The sequence below is a fragment of the Blastomyces dermatitidis genome (genome assembly GCF_000003525.1).
Source record: "Blastomyces dermatitidis ER-3 genomic scaffold supercont1.3, whole genome shotgun sequence".
Classification (NCBI taxonomy): domain Eukaryota; kingdom Fungi; phylum Ascomycota; class Eurotiomycetes; order Onygenales; family Ajellomycetaceae; genus Blastomyces; species Blastomyces dermatitidis.
Window position 1 is genome coordinate 6,092,616 of NW_025544776.1, and position 22,104 is coordinate 6,114,719.

General features: G+C 48.3%; 8 protein-coding genes across 12 annotated transcripts; 3 read left to right on the forward strand and 5 right to left on the reverse strand.

Annotated features, from left to right (window-relative positions):
* Positions 1-14: 14 nt before the first annotated feature.
* Positions 15-7,347, forward strand: BDCG_03480. 3 transcript variants are annotated; one of them, XM_045419089.1, is made up of 4 exons: positions 15-1,014; positions 1,078-6,081; positions 6,322-6,555; positions 6,622-7,347. In XM_045419089.1, exons 1-2 carry the CDS (start codon positions 342-344, stop codon positions 1,947-1,949), a joined length of 1,545 nt encoding a protein of 514 aa, XP_045280462.1. In that variant the 5' UTR covers positions 15-341; the 3' UTR covers positions 1,950-6,081; positions 6,322-6,555; positions 6,622-7,347. The 3 variants fall into 3 exon arrangements, with proteins under 3 accessions (XP_045280462.1, XP_045280461.1, XP_045275506.1); XM_045419088.1 differs by having other exon boundaries at positions 1,078-6,255; positions 6,322-7,347; XM_045419087.1 differs by having other exon boundaries at positions 1,078-7,347.
* Positions 27-6,834, reverse strand: BDCG_03481. 2 transcript variants are annotated; one of them, XM_045419090.1, is made up of 4 exons: positions 4,558-6,834; positions 4,224-4,475; positions 1,441-4,128; positions 27-1,361 (listed from the first exon to the last, which is right to left on the reverse strand). In XM_045419090.1, exons 1-3 carry the CDS (start codon positions 5,356-5,358, stop codon positions 2,539-2,541), a joined length of 2,643 nt encoding a protein of 880 aa, XP_045275507.1. In that variant the 5' UTR covers positions 5,359-6,834; the 3' UTR covers positions 27-1,361; positions 1,441-2,538. The 2 variants fall into 2 exon arrangements, with proteins under 2 accessions (XP_045275507.1, XP_045280463.1); XM_045419091.1 differs by having other exon boundaries at positions 1,553-4,128; positions 4,558-6,774.
* A 9-nt stretch (positions 7,348-7,356) lies between the features above and the next one.
* On the reverse strand, positions 7,357-8,535 carry BDCG_03482 (5'-methylthioadenosine phosphorylase; the record flags this gene model as incomplete). Its single annotated transcript, XM_045419092.1, has 3 exons — positions 7,357-7,760; positions 7,885-8,394; positions 8,508-8,535. The coding sequence occupies 3 exons, from the start codon at positions 8,533-8,535 to the stop codon at positions 7,357-7,359; spliced, it is 942 nt and encodes a 313-aa protein (XP_045275508.1).
* A 542-nt stretch (positions 8,536-9,077) lies between these two features.
* Positions 9,078-12,669, reverse strand: BDCG_03483 (uncharacterized protein). Its single transcript, XM_045419093.1, has 2 exons — positions 11,933-12,669; positions 9,078-11,873 (listed from the first exon to the last, which is right to left on the reverse strand). Exon 2 carries the CDS (start codon positions 11,866-11,868, stop codon positions 9,889-9,891), a length of 1,980 nt encoding a protein of 659 aa, XP_045275509.1. The 5' UTR covers positions 11,869-11,873; positions 11,933-12,669; the 3' UTR covers positions 9,078-9,888.
* Positions 12,670-12,680: 11 nt separating this feature from the next.
* BDCG_03484 (NADH-ubiquinone oxidoreductase 30.4 kDa subunit) lies at positions 12,681-14,654 on the reverse strand. The gene is made up of 2 exons (XM_045419094.1): positions 14,339-14,654; positions 12,681-14,266 (listed from the first exon to the last, which is right to left on the reverse strand). The coding sequence occupies exons 1-2, from the start codon at positions 14,582-14,584 to the stop codon at positions 13,220-13,222; spliced, it is 1,293 nt and encodes a 430-aa protein (XP_045275510.1). The 5' UTR covers positions 14,585-14,654; the 3' UTR covers positions 12,681-13,219.
* Positions 12,706-17,781, forward strand: BDCG_03485. Of its 2 annotated transcripts, XM_045419096.1 has the most exons (5): positions 13,260-14,812; positions 14,861-15,031; positions 15,090-15,172; positions 15,234-16,140; positions 16,196-17,397. In XM_045419096.1, exons 2-5 carry the CDS (start codon positions 14,933-14,935, stop codon positions 17,114-17,116), a joined length of 2,010 nt encoding a protein of 669 aa, XP_045280465.1. In that variant the 5' UTR covers positions 13,260-14,812; positions 14,861-14,932; the 3' UTR covers positions 17,117-17,397. The 2 variants fall into 2 exon arrangements, with proteins under 2 accessions (XP_045280464.1, XP_045280465.1); XM_045419095.1 differs by having other exon boundaries at positions 12,706-15,031; positions 16,196-17,781.
* A 1,047-nt stretch (positions 17,782-18,828) lies between these two features.
* On the reverse strand, positions 18,829-21,814 carry BDCG_03488 (NADH-ubiquinone oxidoreductase 30.4 kDa subunit, mitochondrial). Its single transcript, XM_045419098.1, has 3 exons — positions 21,590-21,814; positions 20,861-21,510; positions 18,829-20,797 (listed from the first exon to the last, which is right to left on the reverse strand). The coding sequence occupies exons 1-3, from the start codon at positions 21,747-21,749 to the stop codon at positions 20,744-20,746; spliced, it is 864 nt and encodes a 287-aa protein (XP_045275512.1). The 5' UTR covers positions 21,750-21,814; the 3' UTR covers positions 18,829-20,743.
* On the forward strand, positions 18,886-20,808 carry BDCG_03487 (uncharacterized protein). The gene is made up of 2 exons (XM_045419097.1): positions 18,886-19,512; positions 19,632-20,808. The coding sequence occupies exons 1-2, from the start codon at positions 19,166-19,168 to the stop codon at positions 20,455-20,457; spliced, it is 1,173 nt and encodes a 390-aa protein (XP_045275511.1). The 5' UTR covers positions 18,886-19,165; the 3' UTR covers positions 20,458-20,808.
* Positions 21,815-22,104: the final 290 nt, after the last annotated feature.

Below are 22,104 nucleotides of genomic sequence, written 5' to 3' on the forward strand. Positions count from 1 at the left end.
ACTACATCAGAAGGCGTTATGAACCTCATCCCTCATCATGGATGGACTCTGTTGCCTTTCCACCATGTTCGGGGGCAATGGCAACTGGCAACTCCCGGTAAAAGCTCAAGCGGTAGCTCTAGGGGAGAAATAAGAGCTTGAACATGGAAAGCGAGATGGCGGGCGGGTTATTGTTTACAAACATCCGAAAACTACAATATCCACTCATAATACTTTGTTGTCCAGTCTTCCCTCGGAATGACGTGAATTGAGAAGACGTCGATGCGTGGTGTTTTTTATATTTATCCTTGTATGGATAACTAGTTAAGTTATTTAGTTACTTTGCCCAAGAACAGCTCAAAATGGACAAGCTCCCGTCAGAGACGGTTGGGCTTATTGTTAGATGCTTGTTACAGCCTGAAAACGGCAGAAAAGCCGCCAAAATCGCGTCTTATGCTGGTATATCTCGTGCCTGGCAGAATGCAGTGGAACTGCAGACGATGCGTTCGATTATGGTTCGGAGTTCTTCAGCTGAATGGGAAATGTTTCGCCAGATTTTTATCGGTCTCCGTCGCCGGAGCATACTCTCGGAGTTGCTCTATTCTCACCCTACGGTTCCCAGGTGTTACCAGACAGGATGGCCAGGTGCGCTGCTTCCGGAGATGCTAGAGGATTGTTCGATTGATAGGCAACAAGAATTAGATATGGACTTTGAATTGGCGGTACGGAATCTGTTTGGCTTTCTCAGGGAATGGGAGGATGAGTTTGTCGCAGCCAACATAACCCACCGGGCTGCCCCCCTGACTTTAAGAATCAACCCTGTCTGGAAACCCCAAACGCTGTTGATGTTGAAATTCCAAGGACAGGAGAGTTTGCCAACCCTTTATAGAGTGAAGTGTTTAATCATCCATAGTGTGCATCCCACAGCTTTCCTCAAAATCGCAAACTGCCTTAGCAACGTTACGAACGTTTATTATTTTGTTTGGACGATGAATTTCTCAGTTCTCAGAACCAGTATTCAAGATTTCAGATCATGTGTGTACCTCTTATTGGTTCTGATCCATGATTGACAAGGTTATTGACATTGCTTCTTCTCAGCTCTCAGTATGGCATTACGAAAACTTTCCTTGCCTAGCTTGAAATCCTTTCACGTTGGATGTTCCGGTCGGTCCCTTCAAAATCATAATTTGGACGCTCCAAGCTGGAATGGAAATCATCCCATTGACCTACTCTCACTATCCCTGGCCCTTTTCATGCATGTGCATCACTTAACCGAGATCGAACTAAGATTTTATCCATGGGGCTTGTCACCCGAGTTGTTCTGCCCATTTTCACCCTCATTTCCTACCAGCGTAACTCAACCAAAACCATCATGGGTCAACCTAGAACGGCTTATGTTAACTTATGGGAACTTGCATCCTGGGGGAAAGTGGTACTTGATAGGCTCCCCGGAATTAGCACCTTTTGATTTGTATGAGGATTCCGAGGATTCCGAGGATTCCGACAATGGGAGTGTTCTGGAATACTTCGAATGCCCTCCATATCAGTGGCGCTGGTTGTTCTGCCCACGTACCTTTGATCCTCTCGTACGTGCAATGAGTCGTGCTGTCTTACACATGCCCAGACTCCGACAACTTAGCTTCACCCTCTCCTGGAGCGGTCATTTGATAACAGAGCAGAGTCTCCACATAGAGTTTCTCATGCCAGGAGAGACTACTGCTGTTCAACCATGCTATGACTCCATAGTGGCATTCGACCGTCAGTACGTTGGTTGGATACGCTGGTACTCCTGGATGATCATCGTACGGCCTGACGATCGCGATATGGGTGTCGTTTGGCAGATCCCCCGGGATATTAGGGAACTCTGGTGGGACAAGGTTGGGGTAGAGCGCAGGGGACTGATTGCGTGGGGAACCAAGGGACCGAATGCGTACGAGATAATTTCTGCTTCATTTTCGCGGAATGAATGAATCCTGTTGAGCATGACGTGGTGGGCCATCGCTCTACTCTTCCCGGTAGGGAAGTGTTGGCACTCCGAGCTGTGCACAGTGATACTCAAAATAGGAAAAAGAAAAAAAGAAAAAAAGGCACGGGGCGGAGGAGATACAACTCAACGGATATTAATACTCTGTTACTCTGTTTTATCTATAACCAGCGTTTTCAATACAGACTCAAAGGAGCCTATTCTCAGGGACTAGACCATGGAGTGATAGAGAGAGCCAAAAATGAAAATAAAGGTAAAGAGAAGGGAACGAAACCAAAAGGTAGAAACCTTCCATTTAGCAGCCCAGATGTTAGATAGAACATCGGTAGTTACCACCCTGTAACCTTGCCGATTGCACCGTTAAAATTATACAGGCAACGCCTTGGGTATGATTTCTATACAACCATGGTTATATACAATTATACCGGCAGTATGGGTTAAGGCCACATTCGGTCGAAGAGGTAGAGACCGAATCTAGTATCTTTTGAAGTAAGGCTTGGTATATTGACAGAGCACAGGAATGAGTATTATCAATCCCTGTTCAATCAATCGCGAGCGCCATTAGGTTAAATAAACTACTGCGTCTCCATTCTAGCATCCCTGCACTCACCACCGCCAACCTCGCACACCACCTTCAAGTCCTCCACGCTCTCACCAACCCACAACTTCGCACCCTTGGCCATTTGCGGAATCTGCCAGTCCTGCGTGGTAACGTCCCAAACACTCATATCCCTCCGCGTAATCTCAAGACATAGAATCTCGCTCTCGCCCGGCTGCAGCACTCGTGTTTTCTCAAACTGTCTTAGCTGTAGCTTGGGTGTATCTGCCGCTCGCTCTGGTGGCGGCTGCACATACAACTGTGCCACAGAGCGCCCGGCTACCTTGCCTGTGTTGGTGACTTTGACGTCGACTTTGAATGCGATGTCCCAGAGGGCTGGGTTGCCGCCCTCCCGCCCTCCAGCGCGCGGGGGCGGTTGGGGCGTTGTGCTGTACCCTTCCGGGTATGGGTAATCCTTGCCTGGCTTGATGGAGGAAGGGTCATCGAGGTATGGGTATAGGTAGCGCCAGATGCGGTTCAGACCCTTTGGCCACGCTGCTTCGGCTGCAGGCGGGATGTCGTTGGAGAATGTTGGAGGGGAAAGTTTAGCAGGTCTCTCTGGGGGGTATTCGGTGAGCGGTGTAACGGGTATGAGTTTCGGCTCGCTGAATTTGAACGCTGTGTATGAAAGCCCGTGACCGAAGGGGTATCGCGCGGTGATGTTTTCCTTGACGAAGTGGCGGTAGTCGATATACAAGCCTTCGGTAAATGTATCTTGGATCTGGATTATAGGGTCATATATGAGATTGACGCTGTCTGGATAGTCGGCTTCGGATTTCGGAATCGTGTACGGCAGATGGCCGCTGGGACTGTGATCTCCGAAGAGAATATCGGCAATAGTACCTGCTTCCTGGCCTGGGAGATGGGCAACCAACACTGCTTTCACCGATGGGAGATCGATCCATTTCTCCATGATAATTGGGCCAACGGTGTGAACGACAACAATCACAGTCGAGAACTTCTTCGCCGCATCCATGACAAGCTTGTCACCACCATGCCAGGCATATAGACCCGCCATCGTCCGGTCTCCTGGATTTCCTTCAACGATAATGTAGTTCTCGCCAGAATCCGAATTGATGAAGACAATTGCAATATCTTCAGGCTTCACGTCTATAATGAGGGGGAAACGATTGCTGATGTGAAACTTTGTCTTCGGGGCTCTGGCCTCGATGCCTTCTTGAGGAGTTACAAGGTAAGGAACTCTGGCTGTTCCACTTCCCCATCCCATCGTTAAGACACCCCTGTTGCAACCTCTGTCTGGACAGGGGTTGAGTCCCAGTGGATCGGGACCCGCGTCGGTGCCAAATACCCTGATTGAAGAGTCCGGGTTCAAGGGGAGAACATTATCATCATTTTTTAGAAGGGTAATACCATCCCTAGCAACGGCTCTCGCGATGGTATTGTGGTTCTCTTGGACGTCGACGAATTTGTTGACGATGCCGATTGGAGAAAATACAGCGCCAGGGTGCAGAAGCCCCTTTTCAGCAGTTGTGTGGGTTGAGAAGTTTGGCAATGGAAAGTCCTTGTCCTGCCCTAACTTGAACCATGTAGCAACAATCCGGGCAGCCTAATCCCAAAGTTAGTTACCGAGCCTAGGGGTTATGACCGTCGCGCATGCAAAGTACGGGTATATGAGGAAAGGAGAGAAATCAGCCAACGTACCATATCATTTAACCGCTCTAGGGGTACAGTCCCATTTAGGACCGAATGTGACAATTTGCCTGCCCAATAACTATGCCCTGATAGTGGAGAAGCACCATCTCCTGGCATAGCCATGTCCAGGCCAGCAAGTGCGGATGAAACGCCTCCAATATGGGCGAACCAATCAGTCATGGTGAATCCCTGGAATCCCAATTCATCTTTAAGAATGCCGTTGATCAGCTTGCTGTTTTGGCTGGACGAGGAGCTGTTAACCTATAGGATAAAGTTAATACCATCTACTGAACTAAGAAATTTCCCTCGTTGTTGGAAGTTGAAATGAAGAAAATGGTCGTACGTCATTGTATGCCATCATAACGGAACCAACCCCCGCTTTGACAGAGTCTGCAAAAGGCCAGATATACAACTCGTGCAGCGTCCTGTCATCGATATTGGCCGAGTATGGTTTCTGGAGGAAGTCCAGGGGCTGAACAGGGAACACCATACGAAACATCTCCTGCTCGTTTCCGACAAGATGCTTCACAGTCGCGATCACTCCGCTGCTTTGAACGCCCTTGATTGTCAGGGAACTGGCGATTCCCTGGAGGGATGGATCCATGCCGAATCCTTCCCAGTTCCGTCCTCCGCGAGGCTTGCGGCCCAGTGGACCTACAGATGGACCAAGGTGGACATTTACCCCTTTGCCACGAAACTCCCTGCCCATCGCAACACTGCGGTCGTACATCAACTTCTTGTCGAATGTGGCTCCCACAGTGATTCCTGCTGGGAAGGCTGTGATGTGATCTGTATTTCGGACACCAAGGGGGCCGTCCTGCAGACAAAGCCTAGGGATTCCGAATCGAGGTGCACTTCCTGTCTGTCCCACGCAGGGGCCCATAGCGAAACCGGTGCCTGTTGTCAGATTGACTTTCTCAGCGAGGGTCATGTTCGCAACTACTGCATGGGCTTTGGCATATGCCTCTTCCCATTCAGGTACCCAACCACCCACGGGTGCAGGATAATATGGAGGAGACGTCCACTCTGGGGCACCATTCTGCCTCGGTTCGAGGGGTGGAGAGCTGCTGGTATCTTGGTTTGCAAGGGCGGAACAATTTAGCGCACCAACGACACCAATAAGAAATGATTTAAAGAACGGCATTTCCAGAGGATAAGGAAGTAAAAATTAAAGAATGAATGAAAGAAAGGAAAAGAGAAGAGAAGAGAAATCTAAGAGAAGGAATAGGCGGAGGAGTGAAGGATTATTTCAGTCTCACTCAGCCTAGAAACGCTCATCGACACCGAACAGGCTCAGGTATTATTTCCACCGCAATGGTGCAGCCGTCCAGGTTGACTGACTGACTGACCACATCACAGGGTATTTCTGTGGCTTTATAGACTGGAAGAGCGCCGTGCTGTGGCCCGGGTGGGGGAACAGTTGTTTCGTGCATGTGGACTGGGGGATGGAGGATCTGTTAGTTATACTTATGACTGTTCTTGGGAGTAGACCTAACTGATCCTAACTGATTTTCAATTTCATCACTGCATCACTGCAACACTCTTGTCCCCATCCCATGCCTCCCTGTCTTCAGGCACAACTTACCTTATGATGCATGTTTGTATTTTCTGACATGCGAGATGTGCATCGGTTCGGCTCTAATTATAGACTTGTTCTATATTGTAACTCTGGAGAAGTTGACAATGCGGCAATTCTCAAATCTACCGTCATGGCATATTCCGCCGTATCCGGCAGTTATATGCCTCTCTGCCTCTGTTCTCGGTGCCCCTGACCCCTCAGATAGATCGCTGCCTCCCTGTCTGCCACTCGGTCTCGCTAGTTCAGTCACTCATTTGCTCCATACAAGATATAGTGAGTGAAGAGAATGTCAGTGATTGCTTAGACATAATCCTCTTTTCTTTTCTGTTTCTTTTTTTTGTTCGTTTTCTTAGTGTAGTTATACCTGTCAACCAAGCTACGAGATTTGCTGGAGATTCTCAGCAGGCCGCTCTCCGAACGGCTTAAAAAGAAAAAAAGAAAAAGCCTAAAGCCTAAAGCGAGGTCTAACTTCCCCTGATTCTGCAATCGACAATACGTTGGAAGATGCTGATCACCGCCATATTCCAGGTTTCCGGTGGGCCTTCAAGAGCCGGCAATAATATGCCTCAATAGCAACAACCGATTAGGCGGCATTAACCCTCTTTTTCTTTCTTCCCTGTCTTCCATCTGCTTCCCGCGCTCTTATTCACCATCCAGTGGCATCCCCTTGGCCCATTGGCGGGTCATGTGGGCAGCGGGCATGCCTGCTGTGAAACGCGAGGAAACTCACCACGCGCCAGCCGAATTCAAGTTTTCTCAATGGTATTTCTTTTTCGCCCCCTATCAGCTGAACGCGATTCTTCTCCGGATGGTGCTAAATTTCACCAGCCAAAATTGATCAGGGGTTCAAGAATCAGGCCAGGTCGGGCCGACAGAGAGCCCTGAAAGCCAAAACTGCCGACATTTTTGTGGGTTGAGCATGGAGCCGTTGTCAACTTGTCGTAGGGTTGAGTTGCGCCTAAGCCTTCACCTGGCGCGAAATACTTGGAACTACCTAGAACTAGATAGAGGATCGACATGACCGAGGTGACACGAAACAAGCAACATGGGAAGGTTCGCTCTATAAACAACCCATGGGACATGTTGGAAGGATTCGTAGGTAGTATCGGCGCATGGTTTATATCTCGCTTGCGCATTTCAGCCGACTTGGCCAAGAAGTAGTAAATATAGCGCCACCAAACAAGCATCAAAGGGAATTAATATTTTGGAAAGGGGCAACGACAATGTACACTGTATTATTAATAGTGCCCCCAAAGCACACGAGGAGGCAGTGTGGGGCTACTTGGTTGACGTCTCTGCCGATAGTATTCCCTTTGCGAGATTCAGAGCTTCGTGAGGAATGGTTAAAGGGTTTGTCGACGGAAATTTTGACGAGATATTCCTTAATTTACTACCAAATATCTTTTTTATAGGAAATCATACTTCGAGGGGGTGCTCGTTGGGATCTTTCCCAAACCGGTAAGGTAATATCTCAGACGGTCTATGTATGTAGTAAAATTAAGTAGAAAAGTGGCCTGAACTACCAAATACTCGAAGCAATACCCTTTATCACAAATACCACGCTTAATTATTACTAAAATATCCGGGGAAAAGCCACACGAGTTTCGCAAGGGCTTCCGTGCTCAGGTGTCCAGGAGCCGTGCTCAGACCAAATTTACATGTGCCTTCTAGATGCTTTCCTTGCACCAGAGCTGCGTGTTCATCCTTTGTGAGTTCATCGAGCACCGCACCGATGAAGTTTCTCGCATTCACTGAGTTCATTTTCATATTGGCCATGACCATTTCGACTGTGACATCTGCCGTCTCTGGGTGCCAACAGTCATAGTCGGTGGACATGCAAATCATCTGATATGCAATCTCAGCTTCTCGGGCCAGTTTTGCTTCGGGAAGACAGGACATGTTGACGACGCTGCCACCCCAGGAGCGGTAGAGGTTACTCTCTGCGCGCGTGCTGAATTGGGGGCCCTCTGTTTATCATGCGAAGGGTATTGAACATTTAGCTTTCTACCTCCATTTGTTTTATTTTATTCCCGAACAACGGCGCTTATTAAACAAGGAGGGAAGGAGGGAAGGAGTGAAAAGAGACCATACCCATGCATATCAGTGTACCACGATCATGCAACACGACCCCATCCCCTTCCAAACTATGTCCACACGCCCTCACGATCTTCGCCATCTGCTCATCGAACGGGTCCGCGAAACCAACATGTGCCACCGCGCCACCCTCGAAGAACGTCCATGGCCGCACCCCCTTCGTCCGGTCAATAACCTGGTCCGGAACGACAAAGTCTCGCGGCTTAATAGCCTCTTGCAAACTTCCAACGGCGGAAAACGCGACAATACTTCGCACCCCGATTGAGCGGAGGGCAGCGATGTTGGCGCGCGCAGGTACCTCGTGTGGTGCGTATTCGTGGTGTAGACCGTGTCGACTGAGGAATGCGACAGGGACTACCTTGCCGCTTGTGGAGCAGGTGTGGTGGAGAATGGCTATCGGAGAGGATGGGGATCCCCATGGTGTGGTGATGGTGAGGGATGCGACTTGCGTGAAATTGGGCAATTCGCGAAGTCCGGTGCCGCCGATAACAGCAATATGGACTGGGTCTAGATATAATAAAGTTGTCGTTGTTAGTATCGACTGTCTATATCTCCATTTTTAACCCCTGCGGTGGAAGAGTGTCAGGGGGTAGCGCATAGCTCCGCCGAGCCCTACGTACCATTGTATGTTTCTGCGAGGGCTGCCATTATTTTCTTTAATTTCTGGGAATTGTTTAACGTATACAAAGCTCCCATAGGCGGGAGATGAGAAATGAATATGTTAGTGGTTATCGAAAACAGTTTTGAGAAATGGCGCAGCTGAAGATTCGCAATTGTCGAGGGGTAGAAAATCGATGGGGGTTGAAGCTTTGGCGGGGCAAACGATTGTCCGACGCAATTTTGGGCCCACGTGCCCGCGAAGCCCTAATTGATGCCGTTCAAGGCATTATATCTCCTTTAATTTAAACTGCAAGTAACTAAGCCCAGTCCACTACAAACTCAGACAGCCTCGCATGAGTGCTGACTATTCTCCTAACATTTCCGTCAACCTCCAAGGTTACCAGGTCTGGTGTCGTCGCAACAAAACCGTGATGACCGTGACTGGATCGCTTCATGTCTGTGCTAATAGGACCAGCGAACCGTTTCATGATTAATAACATCTTGACGGCTCTAATGTTACAACTAGAACGAGCTGACTCTATAAAGTCATATCCAGCGCGGTCCGATATCTGGTATATGAGCCTCTGTGATTGAGATCGGAGTGTTTCCGCTTCCATAGGGAAGCTATGAAATATGAAAGTCCACCACATCAACACCTCCCTTGAAGATGGAAGCGTTTGGCATGTATAGAGTCCTTTATGGTGCTGATCCGAACTCGCCAGAGTTCAAGGAATGGGCATCTACAGAGTAGAGTAGTGGGATTCGTAAGCTGCTATCTGGTAGTTACAAGGACCTCCAGGCAAGGGGCCGTTGTTGGGCCTGGCCACTATGGTCAAGAGGCTTTTTTCAATTTTCAATCCGTGCTCCTCTAATAAACGTTGAGAGTTGTAAAGGATATACTGTTCGAACAATGATAGTGCGATTAGGGACTCACAACTTGAGTGGAGAATAGGAATTTTAGTAACCCAAAGCGTTGAAATTGCGCTGTGGAAGCGATGAAGCAAAGATGCTGTTGGTGTGTTATCAGCTACCACGTTCGCATACCAGTACATACGAGTGGAGATCGATTCATTTCATTTAAACCAATATATGACATGCCTCGCTCATCTCCAGAAACGGCTGCGCCTGTTAAGAATGTCCATGAGAAGATATAGAGAACAATCAAGTCATAAATTTGCTAGCTGTGGACCGACGACACGCAACGAAAATTCCAACTGAGAGAGAATCGGGATATATTCAAACCAAAGTAAGAAGTAGAAATCCCATGTTCTACCGTCCACACGCCGTATCCCGTACGCCTAAATATGAAGCAATCCCGCACACCTGGTAAAACGCCATCAAGCCGAAAAAAGAGGAAGAAATCATCATGTCTGATCCGAGATATTTGTACTTGGAGTTACACTAACAATCAACGCCAGAATCCGGGCGAGAATCTGGCGTTCTGCTACGTTCGCTAGAACTGTTCCTGGCTCTGGACTTGCCCACATGGAAAATCTCCCTACATAGTGCGCGAATGTGGCTCACACTTTTCTCCTTTCCTGTCGTTGTTGTTGTTGCTGTCGTTCCTTTACTTCGGTTTCGACTGAGTTTCCCATCCAGTAATGCGATGAATTGGTTGTCGTCTCTTCCTTTCTCGGCAACAGAATCTAGCCTGGTAACGAATTCGTGAACAGCGGCCGCGTGTGCTTTTTGGACGTGTTGGAGCTCTGCTGCAAACGATGCTTGAAGGGTTTCCAGCTCTATGCGGTGTTTCTCGTTAAATTGAGCAATTAGTGCCTTCTCCCGTTCCTCTAGCCGTTCATTGGCCGCTCGATCATCTTCTATCTTGATATTTCGGAAATATGCCTCGAGTTCCAATTTTTGTGCGGCGAGAGCTTCCGTTTTAGCTTGCTCGAGCTCTTCTAGAGCCTTAGACTTCTCCGCCACGGCAACTCGGAGATTGTTAACCTCGTTCGCTTGCTCCTGTTCACGAACTTTCAGAACTTCAGAACTTTCCATGGCAGCTTCTTGCCATACTGAGATTTCCTCGAGTTGTTGCTGGTGGAGTTGAAGAGTTTCAGATCTGTCCACAAGGTTTCGTTCCAGTAGCCGAATCTCTGCCTCCCGCTCCTGCTCGAGCGCTTCAAGAGCTTCAGTCCTTTCTGCAACAGCCTGTTGCAACCGTTTTGATTCTTCTTCCAGCTCCCGATTCTGACTCTGTAGTGATCCGGATTCCACTGCAAAGCTTTGCCGTAACTGTTCAGCCTCCTCCTCCAGCTTTTGCTTGAGGCATTCCAGAGCTCCAATCCGTTCCGTGAAAGTTCGTCGTACTTCCTTTAGCTCTTCCTCCCTCTCTTTCTCATGGCGTTCTAGAGCTTCAGACGTTTCCGCCAGCTGTTGGTGTAGCTCTCTGGCATATTCCTGTTGTTCCCGTTTGTGATATTCTAGGGCCTTAACTTGTTCCATCAGTTTTCGCCGTAGCTCTTGGACCTCTTCTTCTCGTGTACGTTTTTCCAATTCTAGCGCTTTTGATTTTTCCGGGAGCTTTCGTTGTAGCTCTTTAACTTCTTCATCTCGTTCTCGTCGGTAAGATTCTAGAGCTTTAGATCCTTCTGCCAGTTTTCGTTGTAGCTCTTTGATCTCCACATCTCGTTCTCGTCGATAAGATTCTAGAACTCCGGATTTGTCTGCCAGTTTTCGTTGTAGATCTTTGATCTCTTCATCTCGTTCCTGTTGGTGAGATTCAAGAGCTTTGGATCGTTCTGCTAGCCTTCGTTGTAGCTCTTTGACCTCTTCCCTTCGTTCCCTTTCATGAAGTTCTAGAGCTTTAGATTTTTCCGCAAGCGCTCGATGAAACCCTTTGATCTGTTCCAATAGTTCTTTCTGATGGGTTTCAAGAGCCTCCGACTTTTCCACATAAGCTTCTCTTAACCTTTTTACTTCTTCTTCCAGTTCAGCTCTAGCTTTATCTGCACTTTCCAGGTTGTTCTCACTAATCTGTAACTTTGTTCGAAGCGAAGCTAATTGCGCTTGGAGTTCATTGATCTTGTCGTTCAATTGGGAGCACTCCGATGTGTTTTCGCTGACCAACTTCCGTATCTGCCCTCGTAACGCCTCGATGTGAAACTCTTTATGCATCAGGGTTTGCTCTAGATGTAGCTTGTTTTCCCGTTTGTTATTGCCGGCCTCTCGGTGAATCTGCTCATTCTTGGTGCCAGCATAGCTGGACATAGGGCGACTGAGTCTCGGGCGGTCACTCTCGATCCATTTATACAAGAACTTCGATGGGTAACTATCGTCTCCATCTTGGCGGGGTGCCTGGATAAATGGTGGAGCAGGTGATCTGGGACGATTTGATATGGAAAAGCTGTCGCGCTGCCTGAAGGGACTGGGAGGAGACATTATGTCTACTTGGATGTTTCAGTATCTACTTCATGAGGTAGGTTCGACAATTTGGTAGCGATACTTGTTTCAATCTGAGAAGTGAATTTATGTAGCCAAGCAGAACCACGGGAGGCGGATCGTGAGGTCAAACGATATCGATTACAAAGAGAAGAGATGCGCCCAAGAATATGGCAATACGCAGAAGGCTGCTCCAAGAACTGACGGTGTGTATTATCCCATAGATGCAGGGCGACGTGTACGCCTGCCCCTCAATTGGAGAGCGCCAATCGTTTTATAGCAAAAGAGGCCATCCGCCCGCCACTTTTTGCCATATGATATGGCACATCTTAGTGGAACCAAATTTTCAGTCATTTTGCTGCCGTTTTGCCCGGTTCTGTGCAAGTTGGTAACGGCCAGACCGTTCCGGCGGAAGGGATTCGAATTCAAGCCGAGACGGACACGAGAATAGGAATCGGCGTCATCTGCCCCTTGTGTGAAAAAACGCACAAGATCGAGAGAACAGTTAGCGCCAGTGCCAGTTAGCTACCATTACTGGTGGACAACTGGCGAATAAACACATTGCAGCACTCCGTATTGCAGCTGGAACTCTTCGGTCGTCAATGTGCAGCCGGCTCACATTTCTGCTCCCTGGCGTCACAATACAGTGGTAGTACTGTGGGCCCCGAAACCAGCCGAGCGAAGTGGCCTGATCATGGAGCCTGGCGAAGACAACTTGTCTCCAGAAACTGCGCTGGGGCCGAAGTAATTCGTGGGTTGGGCACCAATCACGACCATTCCAATTGGCATGAGCTGTTGTCGAAATGATTCGGGCAAGAAAGAGGTTTAAAAATAGTTCTTAAGTTTTGATCCAACCCGCCCAAATTACTCCGCTTTGTAATCATAATCTCCACGTTATGTTTCAGCTTCTGCATTCCCACTTCTACTTGTCGATTGATCTATGATTGAGATATGTGTGAAGTTCGCTCCTACTGTTGTAACAATACAAACTATAGGCTACGGTTTGCGATAGGAGGACTAGACCACGCAAACACTGATTGGGTGTGAAATTTGAAGAATATGGAATATGTGATACCACTATTCCTACAAAGGTTATGTACGGGGCAGCTCTGGATATTGGAAAATGAGAAACGCTAGAGATAAATATCACAAAGGCAGGCCATGGCACCAACTCAAATATCAGATCCAGTAACGTTGTAAAACGAAATTGCTCGGTTATATGGTGTATATTGGTAGTCATTCTGTAGAAAAATGGTAAACGATTAAGAGCACATGCAAAAGCAATGCAATCAGTTTATGATGCAAGAGACTCTTCGCGTAGCGCAGCTTCTCGGTGCCTTTCATAGAGGATTCAGTCGAATACGACCTTCTTACCCTGGAAAGCAGCATTGCTCTTCTGCTCCTTGGCTTTCTTAGCAGCCTCCCAGGAAGGATGCAGAGGCTTCTGATCTGGGGCTGGGCGAGGCCTAAGTTGTTCGAAGTTCGGATTCGGGGCTTGCGCAACCCGATCGACTTTGGCCCTTCGAGAAGACATGCCCCCTGCAAACCCTCCCCTCCCACGCCTCCCTCTCATCTCATCACGAGCTGTAGCCCCTTTCCGCATATCCCATCCACTATCACGCGATTTTTCCTTCTCCGGTGGTTGATTTTTAAGATGGTTAGCCCCTGAACCAAATTTCTTTTCCCATAGTTTCCTCCTAGCCTGTTGGCCCATCCTATTTTTCCTCGGTTGAATTCCCGCTGCGGCGGCGTCTTCGTCGGCGGATTCAGATCCTGACCAGTAGCCGCCCAGAGTGAGAGAAGGAAGGAATGTTGTTTCTGGGTTCTTATTATTCGATTTAGAAGGTTTGGTTTTGGTTTTCGATATAGAGGCCGATGACCCGGTAGAAGGGGTTGGTGAAAGGGACGGTTCATATCTTGCCGAATTACGACGGAAACCATTATCGTTGTCTCGCTCCCCCTCCTCGTCCGATCCTGATTCCGACTCTGAAGAAGATGCCAGTCGGGCATTATATTGCTCCATATCTGCGTCTTCCATTTCCAAATCATTTTCATGGCCATTGGCTTGCTGACGGTTAGATCTCGATTCCTCCTCCACTGCGCTCAACCGTTTGGTTATCGGCGGAGTGGTCTCGCGCGTCCTGCTTTTCTCAACAAGTACTCCATCACCAAGGCCTAATATTTGCCGTATTCCGCTCAAAATACCCGGTAAGACGTCTCTCACAGGGTTTGATTTGAACAAACGGGCTACGACGTTCGCTTCAGGTCCGTTTTTTGGACCTTCGGGGAGGGGCTTCCTCGCCGCCACTCTCGAAAATGCTGGTGATTCTGCAATCCGTTTTGTCTTTGCAAGATGCTTGAGCAAGTGCCGTTCCGCAGTAACCCCCAAATCCAACCCCTACAATTGTCAACTCAAGATCGAATTATATATAGTTCGGCAGAACAGCACAAACGAGAATGTAGACTCTACCTTTAATGCTTGAATTTCCTCCTCTATTCGCGATAGCTGAGCCGTTTCATTCGTCTCTGTAGCTGTCTTTTGGCGACGTCCTAGCTTCTGACGTTCAAAACCACGGGCGGTTTTGAGAGCTCGGTGTATTAGTTGACAGCCATGCTCAATCTTCTGCTCGAGGCGGGTGCTTTGAATTCCCAGTCTCCTATCATCCGGGTTGGATATGTCTGACTTCTCATAGTCACCTCGTTTCCGTTTTGACATGTTAGTGCTTGTATATAGTTACTCCTCAGCACCGTAGTTTGCGCGTTCTGCTGCGCACAAACAATGAAATAGCTGCAACATTTTCGCTCATTGAACAGCTTCGAGGTTTGAAGCAAAATGAATTTTGGCGAGAATCACGTGAAATGTTGCTGAGTCAGCGCGGTAGTTGGGCCAAGCGGCTATTCTCCTTCTAAATCGGGACAGTGGGAACATCAAACTCGGCATCTCGTAAGTTAACGAACGCGCTTTAGCAGCAAAACGGCTAACGGTCCGCAGGCGAGCTGTGGATATAAAAATGGTGCATCGGCAATCATACACGAGCATCTCATAACTCCAACAACGCCTGACATGGCTTCCCAAACACCAGAACCCCAGCCCAAGGTCCGCAGAGGGCCTCGAGGCAATAAGCGTGCCCGCCTTGTCTGCCTTCGTTGCCATGAAAAAAAGGTAACCGGTGCAATTAAACTGAGCAACCTGGGTCTATGTGTGTTAACCGGCATCATAGATCAAATGTGACCTCCAAATCAATAATTCCGAGTGCGAATCTCCGAGATGCTCAAGATGCGAAGTTGCTGGGTATGAATGCCGGTATGTATCATGAATTTTCTGCGGGGGTGATTAAATTTTCACATATTGACCTGTTTTTAAGCATTCGTCCATCCAAACGCGGCGCAGGTAATCGGGCTTCCATCCGGCATGGAAGCCTAGACGATCCTGACGCGGTTGATTCATTGCCCATTGTTTCTTTGCCATACGACCCCACTTCTAATTCGACACTGAGCAATCATGGCTTGGTTCAGGTTAAGGCTGAACCATCTGCTCAGCTGGTAGTGCCAGATGACCGAATGGTCACAGAAAGCACTTCTTACTTCTCGGGGGGAGTTGGGAGGCAGCAACTCTCGTATCCAAGTACGCCAGAAGGCATTCGCCAATCAACCTCCCAGCTTCTGTCAGCCCGGACGGCCTCGTTACCTGTGAAGACTCACGATAGCGGGCATGCCCAGAATTCCTTGTATTCTAGCGAATCAAGTTTTCCACAGATGCTAGATAACTCCGCTGCGATGAATCAGCTGGGTTCAGCTCAAACGGGGTTACAACCTATGGATTTACCTCCCCCGGCACTGCAAGAAAGTTTCATGGACACTTATTTTCAGTATTGCTATCCGTGGTGTCCCATTCTCGACAGCTCTATCCTCTTCCCAGAGCAAGAGGAGTCCCGTTCTGTTCTCTTCAATCAAGCATTGGCTCTTCTTGGAAGCCGAATACAGCCATCAGTTCTACAGCATGTCCCTCCGATTGTGTACTATAACCGTGCGAAAGCACTCTTTAATGGGAACCATGAAAGTAATCCGATAACTTGCATGAAAGCGCTACTGCTATTTTATTGGTGGGGTTCGGCCCCGAATAGCCCCAGCCTCGATACCGTATGGTGGTGGACAGGTGTTGCCATCAGGTTAGCACAGCAAATCGGCATACACAGAGAGCCAAAGCCCGGGCAAGTTATGCGACCAAATGAATCTCCAGGTTTGCGGCGACGAATTTGGTGGACATTGTTTGTAAGCTAAGAATATGCTCAGTATGACCGAATTTATCAGCTAACGAATCCCGCAGGCAAGAGAACGCCTAACAAGTATATGTCAGGGCAGGCCTTGTATAATTGACCCTTTAGACTGCAATGTCAGGGAACCGTCACTGGAAGATTTTCCAGAACCAAAGGACCATTTCCGAGCGCAAATTTTCATATATTGGGTTCGACTTTCCCACCATGTTGGCAAAGTTGCAAAATATCTGTTGCAAAGAACCGAAACGACACAATTTCCGGGATATTTAGCTAGGCATTTGGTTGACTGGGTTCAGTCCCTACCTGAAGCTTTGCGCTTACCCATCGCAACTAATCGCACAACTCCATTCAACCGGGATGTGCACCAACTACATTTACCCTACCTCACGACAATAACTCTTCTCTACCTCACAAAGTCCTCCCAGCCGCTCCCCAAAGCATATACCACTGCTGTCCTTTCTGCGTCCTGCGTTGCCCGTATTTTCGAAGACCTTTTAGCCCGGGGATCCATTTCGTTTCTCCAAGGTATGGCGGGGTGGCACATCGCTGTTGCGATCTTAGCACTGTTACATGCACGTCGAATACCAACCCTGACTGAAACTGCGGACAACCATATCGCCCTTCTTAAAATCGCCCTAAAGGAGATGGCCAAAATGTGGCCGTCTGCAAACATACTAGACCAGGAACTCGACCGCCTTCGCGCGAGTAATAAATTCCTCGTCTCCGAAGAGCGGTCCCCAACACACGCCATGGACGTGCGACCCACCAACTCATTATCCGAATTAGCCGATCTTGCAACCGGCACACTTATAAATGTCATGGACTTTTTCCCGTTTGCCACGATCCAGACGAGTCCCCTGATCGAAATATTGTTGACACAAAATTCTACGATGATTTTCGCTGATCCCGAATGGCCGCGCGATATCTCAACCCAACTACATGATTTACTCGACTCGTTTGGAGGTGTTTAGTAGATGGGATTTTCTAATACTTTAACGAGGGCTTTACTTTTGTTCTCCTTTCCATTAAAAACAGAAGCATGTTGTTCGATGCAACTTTTTATATACATAGCTGAGGAAGCGAACTTTCGGTAAAAAATAGGTGCTCTATAGCAAATGGTCTCAATTTGATTTATTATGAGGGATGAATTGGAGTTTTATGGGGTTTGTCATGCCATCGCGTCCGATTAGATAGTACTAACCTTCTCCAAGAAGATTAATAATATTCACCTCGTCGACGAGTTGTCTGGATATTCTTGTGAAGACCCAGTTCTTCTCAATCCTTCCCTGCAAAATATGTAACTGTTAGTTCAAGGGAAACTTTTGACAATTGCCGGTTTCGCCGCCAGTGCCGAGTTATGGCACAGGGTGGGTTGCCGATCGCCGAAAGCTTGGCGCGGAAGACACCCGCCCCGCTTTTATCGGCAAAACTTAACATCGACCCTTCATCGCTTGTAGATAAGAAGTTCATTCATACCCGGCAAGAACTTGGTAAACCGCCAGTGCGCTGATGAATGGAGAGCCCGTGTATTTTGCCCCTGGCTAGGTTCTATACCCGTTGTCAGTGGATGTTAGAGTTTGAGTCAGTTATGCATGAAAACCGTATGAGCCCACGTTAGGTGGGTACGGGACGTGGCCCGTTTATTTTCACAGCATTTTGGCGAAACAAATGACGCGATACTGTTGGGTTATGGACTGGTTGTCCGAACTTTATGCGGCCAATCACTGCACCTGTCGACAGGGCGGGAAGTTGAGATAACGGCCAACTTTCCCGGATGGAGTTTAACGGCTATTCCAGACGTTCCACAGATACATTGTTTGGATGCGGAGCTTGCATGTATCCAGTTTACCGCTTTTTAGTGTTTCCGAGATGGCTGAGTGTGAATTGCTATGCTACGCACGGCCAGTTCAAATTCGAGCATTCGTGTCGTGTAAGAAGGAACCTCTTCGGGGTTACTCCGCAACAACTTCACTGCTTCTTGTCCCTCGTTCCTAGACGCATATCCCAGGCGTTGCAGCCCAAACAAAGTTCAGGTAGCAACATCATGACTCTGAGAATAGGCTCACCGCTGTCAATCCACCTTGGATTGGCAAATTTGGCTCCTCCCTCTGCCTAGTTCATCCCGAAGGATTAGTACTCGCGGACAGGTCCCGCCAGTGGCTGGCACATCTATTAGCCTCTACATTGCCTACCACCGCATATAAAATCCCTAAGCCAAGGAACTGACAAGGAACCCGGCTACTCTGGCTACATTCTGGCCTCGACTGGCTTCATGTTTCCCTATTAGCTAGTTGTCATTAAATGTAATGTGCATGCGCATGTACAGTACATATACTTCACGATGTCACATCCCATCATCCAACGTGGAATGTTAAAGGATGAGAGAAGAAATCAAAGCTCCCCGTGTCTGACACATACGGCGCTAGCCTAGAGGTTCCATTTCCATTTTGTTTGAACAACGCTATGGCGATATTTCTCCCCAAATGAAGGGGTGGGAAATTATGGACGGGTGTCATGACCTGACCATGGGAGTGACACCTACTGCAACAGGTGCTGGACGGAGTATAAGAATAAGAATAGGGCATTTATCTGAAGAAGGGAAACAGCTGATTTCGATCAAAGTGATATTTCGATATTTCTACAGAGAGTTATCAGCGAAAATTACATTCGCTATCTTATGTCTTCATTATCTAGAATAACGTATATCAGGAACTCTTATTATTTCCGAATGTTAAATAATGTTGATGTCAACGTTCAAGCAATAAATATTCTACGGGGTTCAAATGGCGGGTTAGTTAACTGTTTAGTTGACAATGATTCACATGAAATGGGCTGGCTGAAGGCAAAAAAACAAAGAAAAGGTCCCGAGATCTGCGATAAGCTGCATGTGCAATTGATGTGAAGACGGCTTGGCATTTTTATAACCCCCAGAAACGCAAACCTGAACAAGAAACTTATGCAAATATCCTAATCAATATACGTTCCTGAGGAGTAAATACAGTCGAACTACCTCCTTCGCAATGTGTACAGGAGCGATCAGATACCTGCTCCCTCTCCTCTCCATCTTCGCCGTCTATTCCATTTTCATATTTGCGCATCGGAATGGCTTTATTTCCATGCTTCAGCATGCCATAGCTGATGGTATCCTCCCTGAAACAGACGAGCGGCTGAGAACAGATATCACTGGCGTCCATGCGCTGGACCAACTGTTTGCCAATCTAATACCGTTTTTCTGGCCGGTGGTTGATGGCGGCTCGCCCAGCGCAACTTTGTATGGGTTGAAGTTCTCTGGTGCTATCGGCAGCCTGTGGTCGTTGGTGCTGCTGGAAACGTTTCGGGCTGGGAATAAGTCATTTCTTGTTTTGTAGTATGTCGAGATGCATTGTTTGATACCCTAAGACAATCTGTGATTTCCATGGAGTATCGTTAGTAAATAAGATACAGCGACATATAAAAACCTATTCTAATCAAGTTATGATATTACAGTCCTGTGATAATTGGCGTCCTCCTGCAATTATTTACCTTCGGGGTCGTTTTGCCCATCTACGCAGCGCTTCATCTCTTTACATCAAGGACTCTGTCAGCCCGCCAAACCATCGACATCCCATCACACTCACTCACAGGTGTAAACCTCATTCCCCTCAGCGTAATCCTAGGCTACCTCCTGCCATCTCTTGCCATGGTCTTCCCCGAAACAACAACCACAAGTTTCCTGCCATCAACCCAGGAGCGCATCGCCTTCTGGCAACCCTGGCCCATCTGGCTCTGGCTCATCCACTCCACACTAACCAGCATTACGGCCCTATTCAGCTCTCCAGTCCCCAATTTCCAAGGCGCCAAACATACCCGCTCCGCACTCCGCCGTGTCTACGCCTTCGCCTTTACAATCACTGCAGTCCCACATATCGCTGCCTGGTCCCTGTCCCTCGCCGCCGCCATTTTCCCCATCCTCTTCGACCAGGATGTCGCAACTGCCCTGCACCCAGCGCGCGTGTTTCTGAACGCCATGCCCTGGTCGGGCGTCCAGGCAAAATCCTTTGGCGAAGGTGCGCTGTGGTTCCTGCAGTGGGACCAGGCAGTGGGAGTTGTCGGGATGCTCCTCTGGGCTATCGACCTGTATGTGGCGGCGCACAGGGCCCGCAAGGTTAATGTAGGATGTATCGGGCTGGCGGTTAAGGTGGGTTTGTTGTGCGCTGTGTCTGGAATGGCAGGGGCTGTGGTGGAGTTAATGTGGGAGAGGGACGAAGTCCTGCTTCAGGGAACTGGGCTGGAGAAGGTGCAGGGGGCTGAGAGTAAGACGAAAAGGAGGTAGATGTTTTGTTTCAAGTCCTGGGCAGCTGAGTTGGATTTTTTCGGTGATTTTGTTCGGGCACTCTACTGTGTTGTTTTATCACCCTCTTTCCTTAATTTTTTTTTAGTCTTGTCGGTATGGTTTTGACGGACATATGGATATGCAGAAATATAGTGAGCAAGTCTAAGACATGATTTAGTGAAGTATATACATGAGATCGATACTAGGAAAATTGGAGTTTTTAGGAAGGTGAAATAGTAAATCCACGAGCGTAAACGGAAACAAATTGTTATACACTATATCTGTGCTACTTTTTTGGTTCCTCCTTCTTCTCTTCAGGCTGAGGGGTGGGCAATTTGAACTGTTATTGTGGGTGTATGGGTTAGCCTGGGATGTCCTCTAAAAGAGTGTAGAATTGACTTACTTCGCTTGGTGTCTTGTCGATACCTTCTCCAACCTGTTCCCAGGCAGAAGATCCAGCGCGGAAGTCGCGGAAAGCCTGCGTCATCTCCAATGGCTCAACAACAATTCTCTTTTTCTCCTCACAATATCGAATTTCCGTGTAGCCCGTCAGTGGGAAATCCTTTCTGAGCGGATGTCCATCAAATCCATAATCCGTCATAATCCGTCGGAGATCAGGGTGGTCCACAAAGAACACGCCGAACAAATCGTACACCTCACGTTCATACCACAAAGCTCCGTCATATAGACAGGTAATGCTGGGCACCGGGGTGGCTTCGTCTGCGTACGTTTTGACACGTATCCGCGAATTGTGACGCACGCTGAGAAGATTGTATACGACCTCGAAGCGCTGGTCGCGGCTCGGGAAATCGACCGCTGTGATGTCAACAACCTGGGTATATTCCGCCGCGGTGTGCTGTTTGAGGAAAACGAAAGTGGGTATGATGCCTGACGGGGGGACGTAGATGGTCAATTCGTCTTTCCAGACGGAGAACTGTTGAATATATTTCGGTAGGCAGGACATGAGGTATTGGCCATATTTGTGTAGACCCGCGGACTGCTCGGCGTATTTATCTACGGGGTTGACAATGGGACGATTCAACTCCCCAACAGCTAAACAAATTCAGAAAAACGTTAGCAAGTATAGAACTGATCACCGGCGCTCTTCAAACAGGCCTAGGGGTGGACTGACCAGGACGAGGTGCCTCTCGCAGGTTTGGAGTTGGTGTGGATACAACCTTCGTCCGTCGCAACGAGCCGCCTGCGGAGAAGAATCGGGCGGATGAGGGTCTAGCAGTAGAGGCCAGGGAGCGACTGGTGCCCAGACGCATGACTGGCCGTGCAGACGCCATGGTTGCGGATCAATTGGGATATAGAGGAGATAGATACTCTGGAAGACTGTAGTTTAACATCCCGAAAGTAATCCTGGGCGACGTTGGAACGAAAGAATAGCTAGATTACATAATGATCATGTCACATGACCCCGCTGATCTAAACAACTCTAAAAAAGGCCTAGCGCCGCAGAAAGCTCGTCCTCGTTCTTTCTTCCTCTTCTCCTCGTCTTTTCTCTCTTCAACTCCTCTCGCCATCACCACACTGGCACCAAGGACGCTGTAACTCTCCTGTGCGCTCTTATACGTCCTCTAGACGTATCCTTCTCCCGTTGTCCTATTGACTTCGTTTGCTATCGACTCCGGTTCTGCGGCG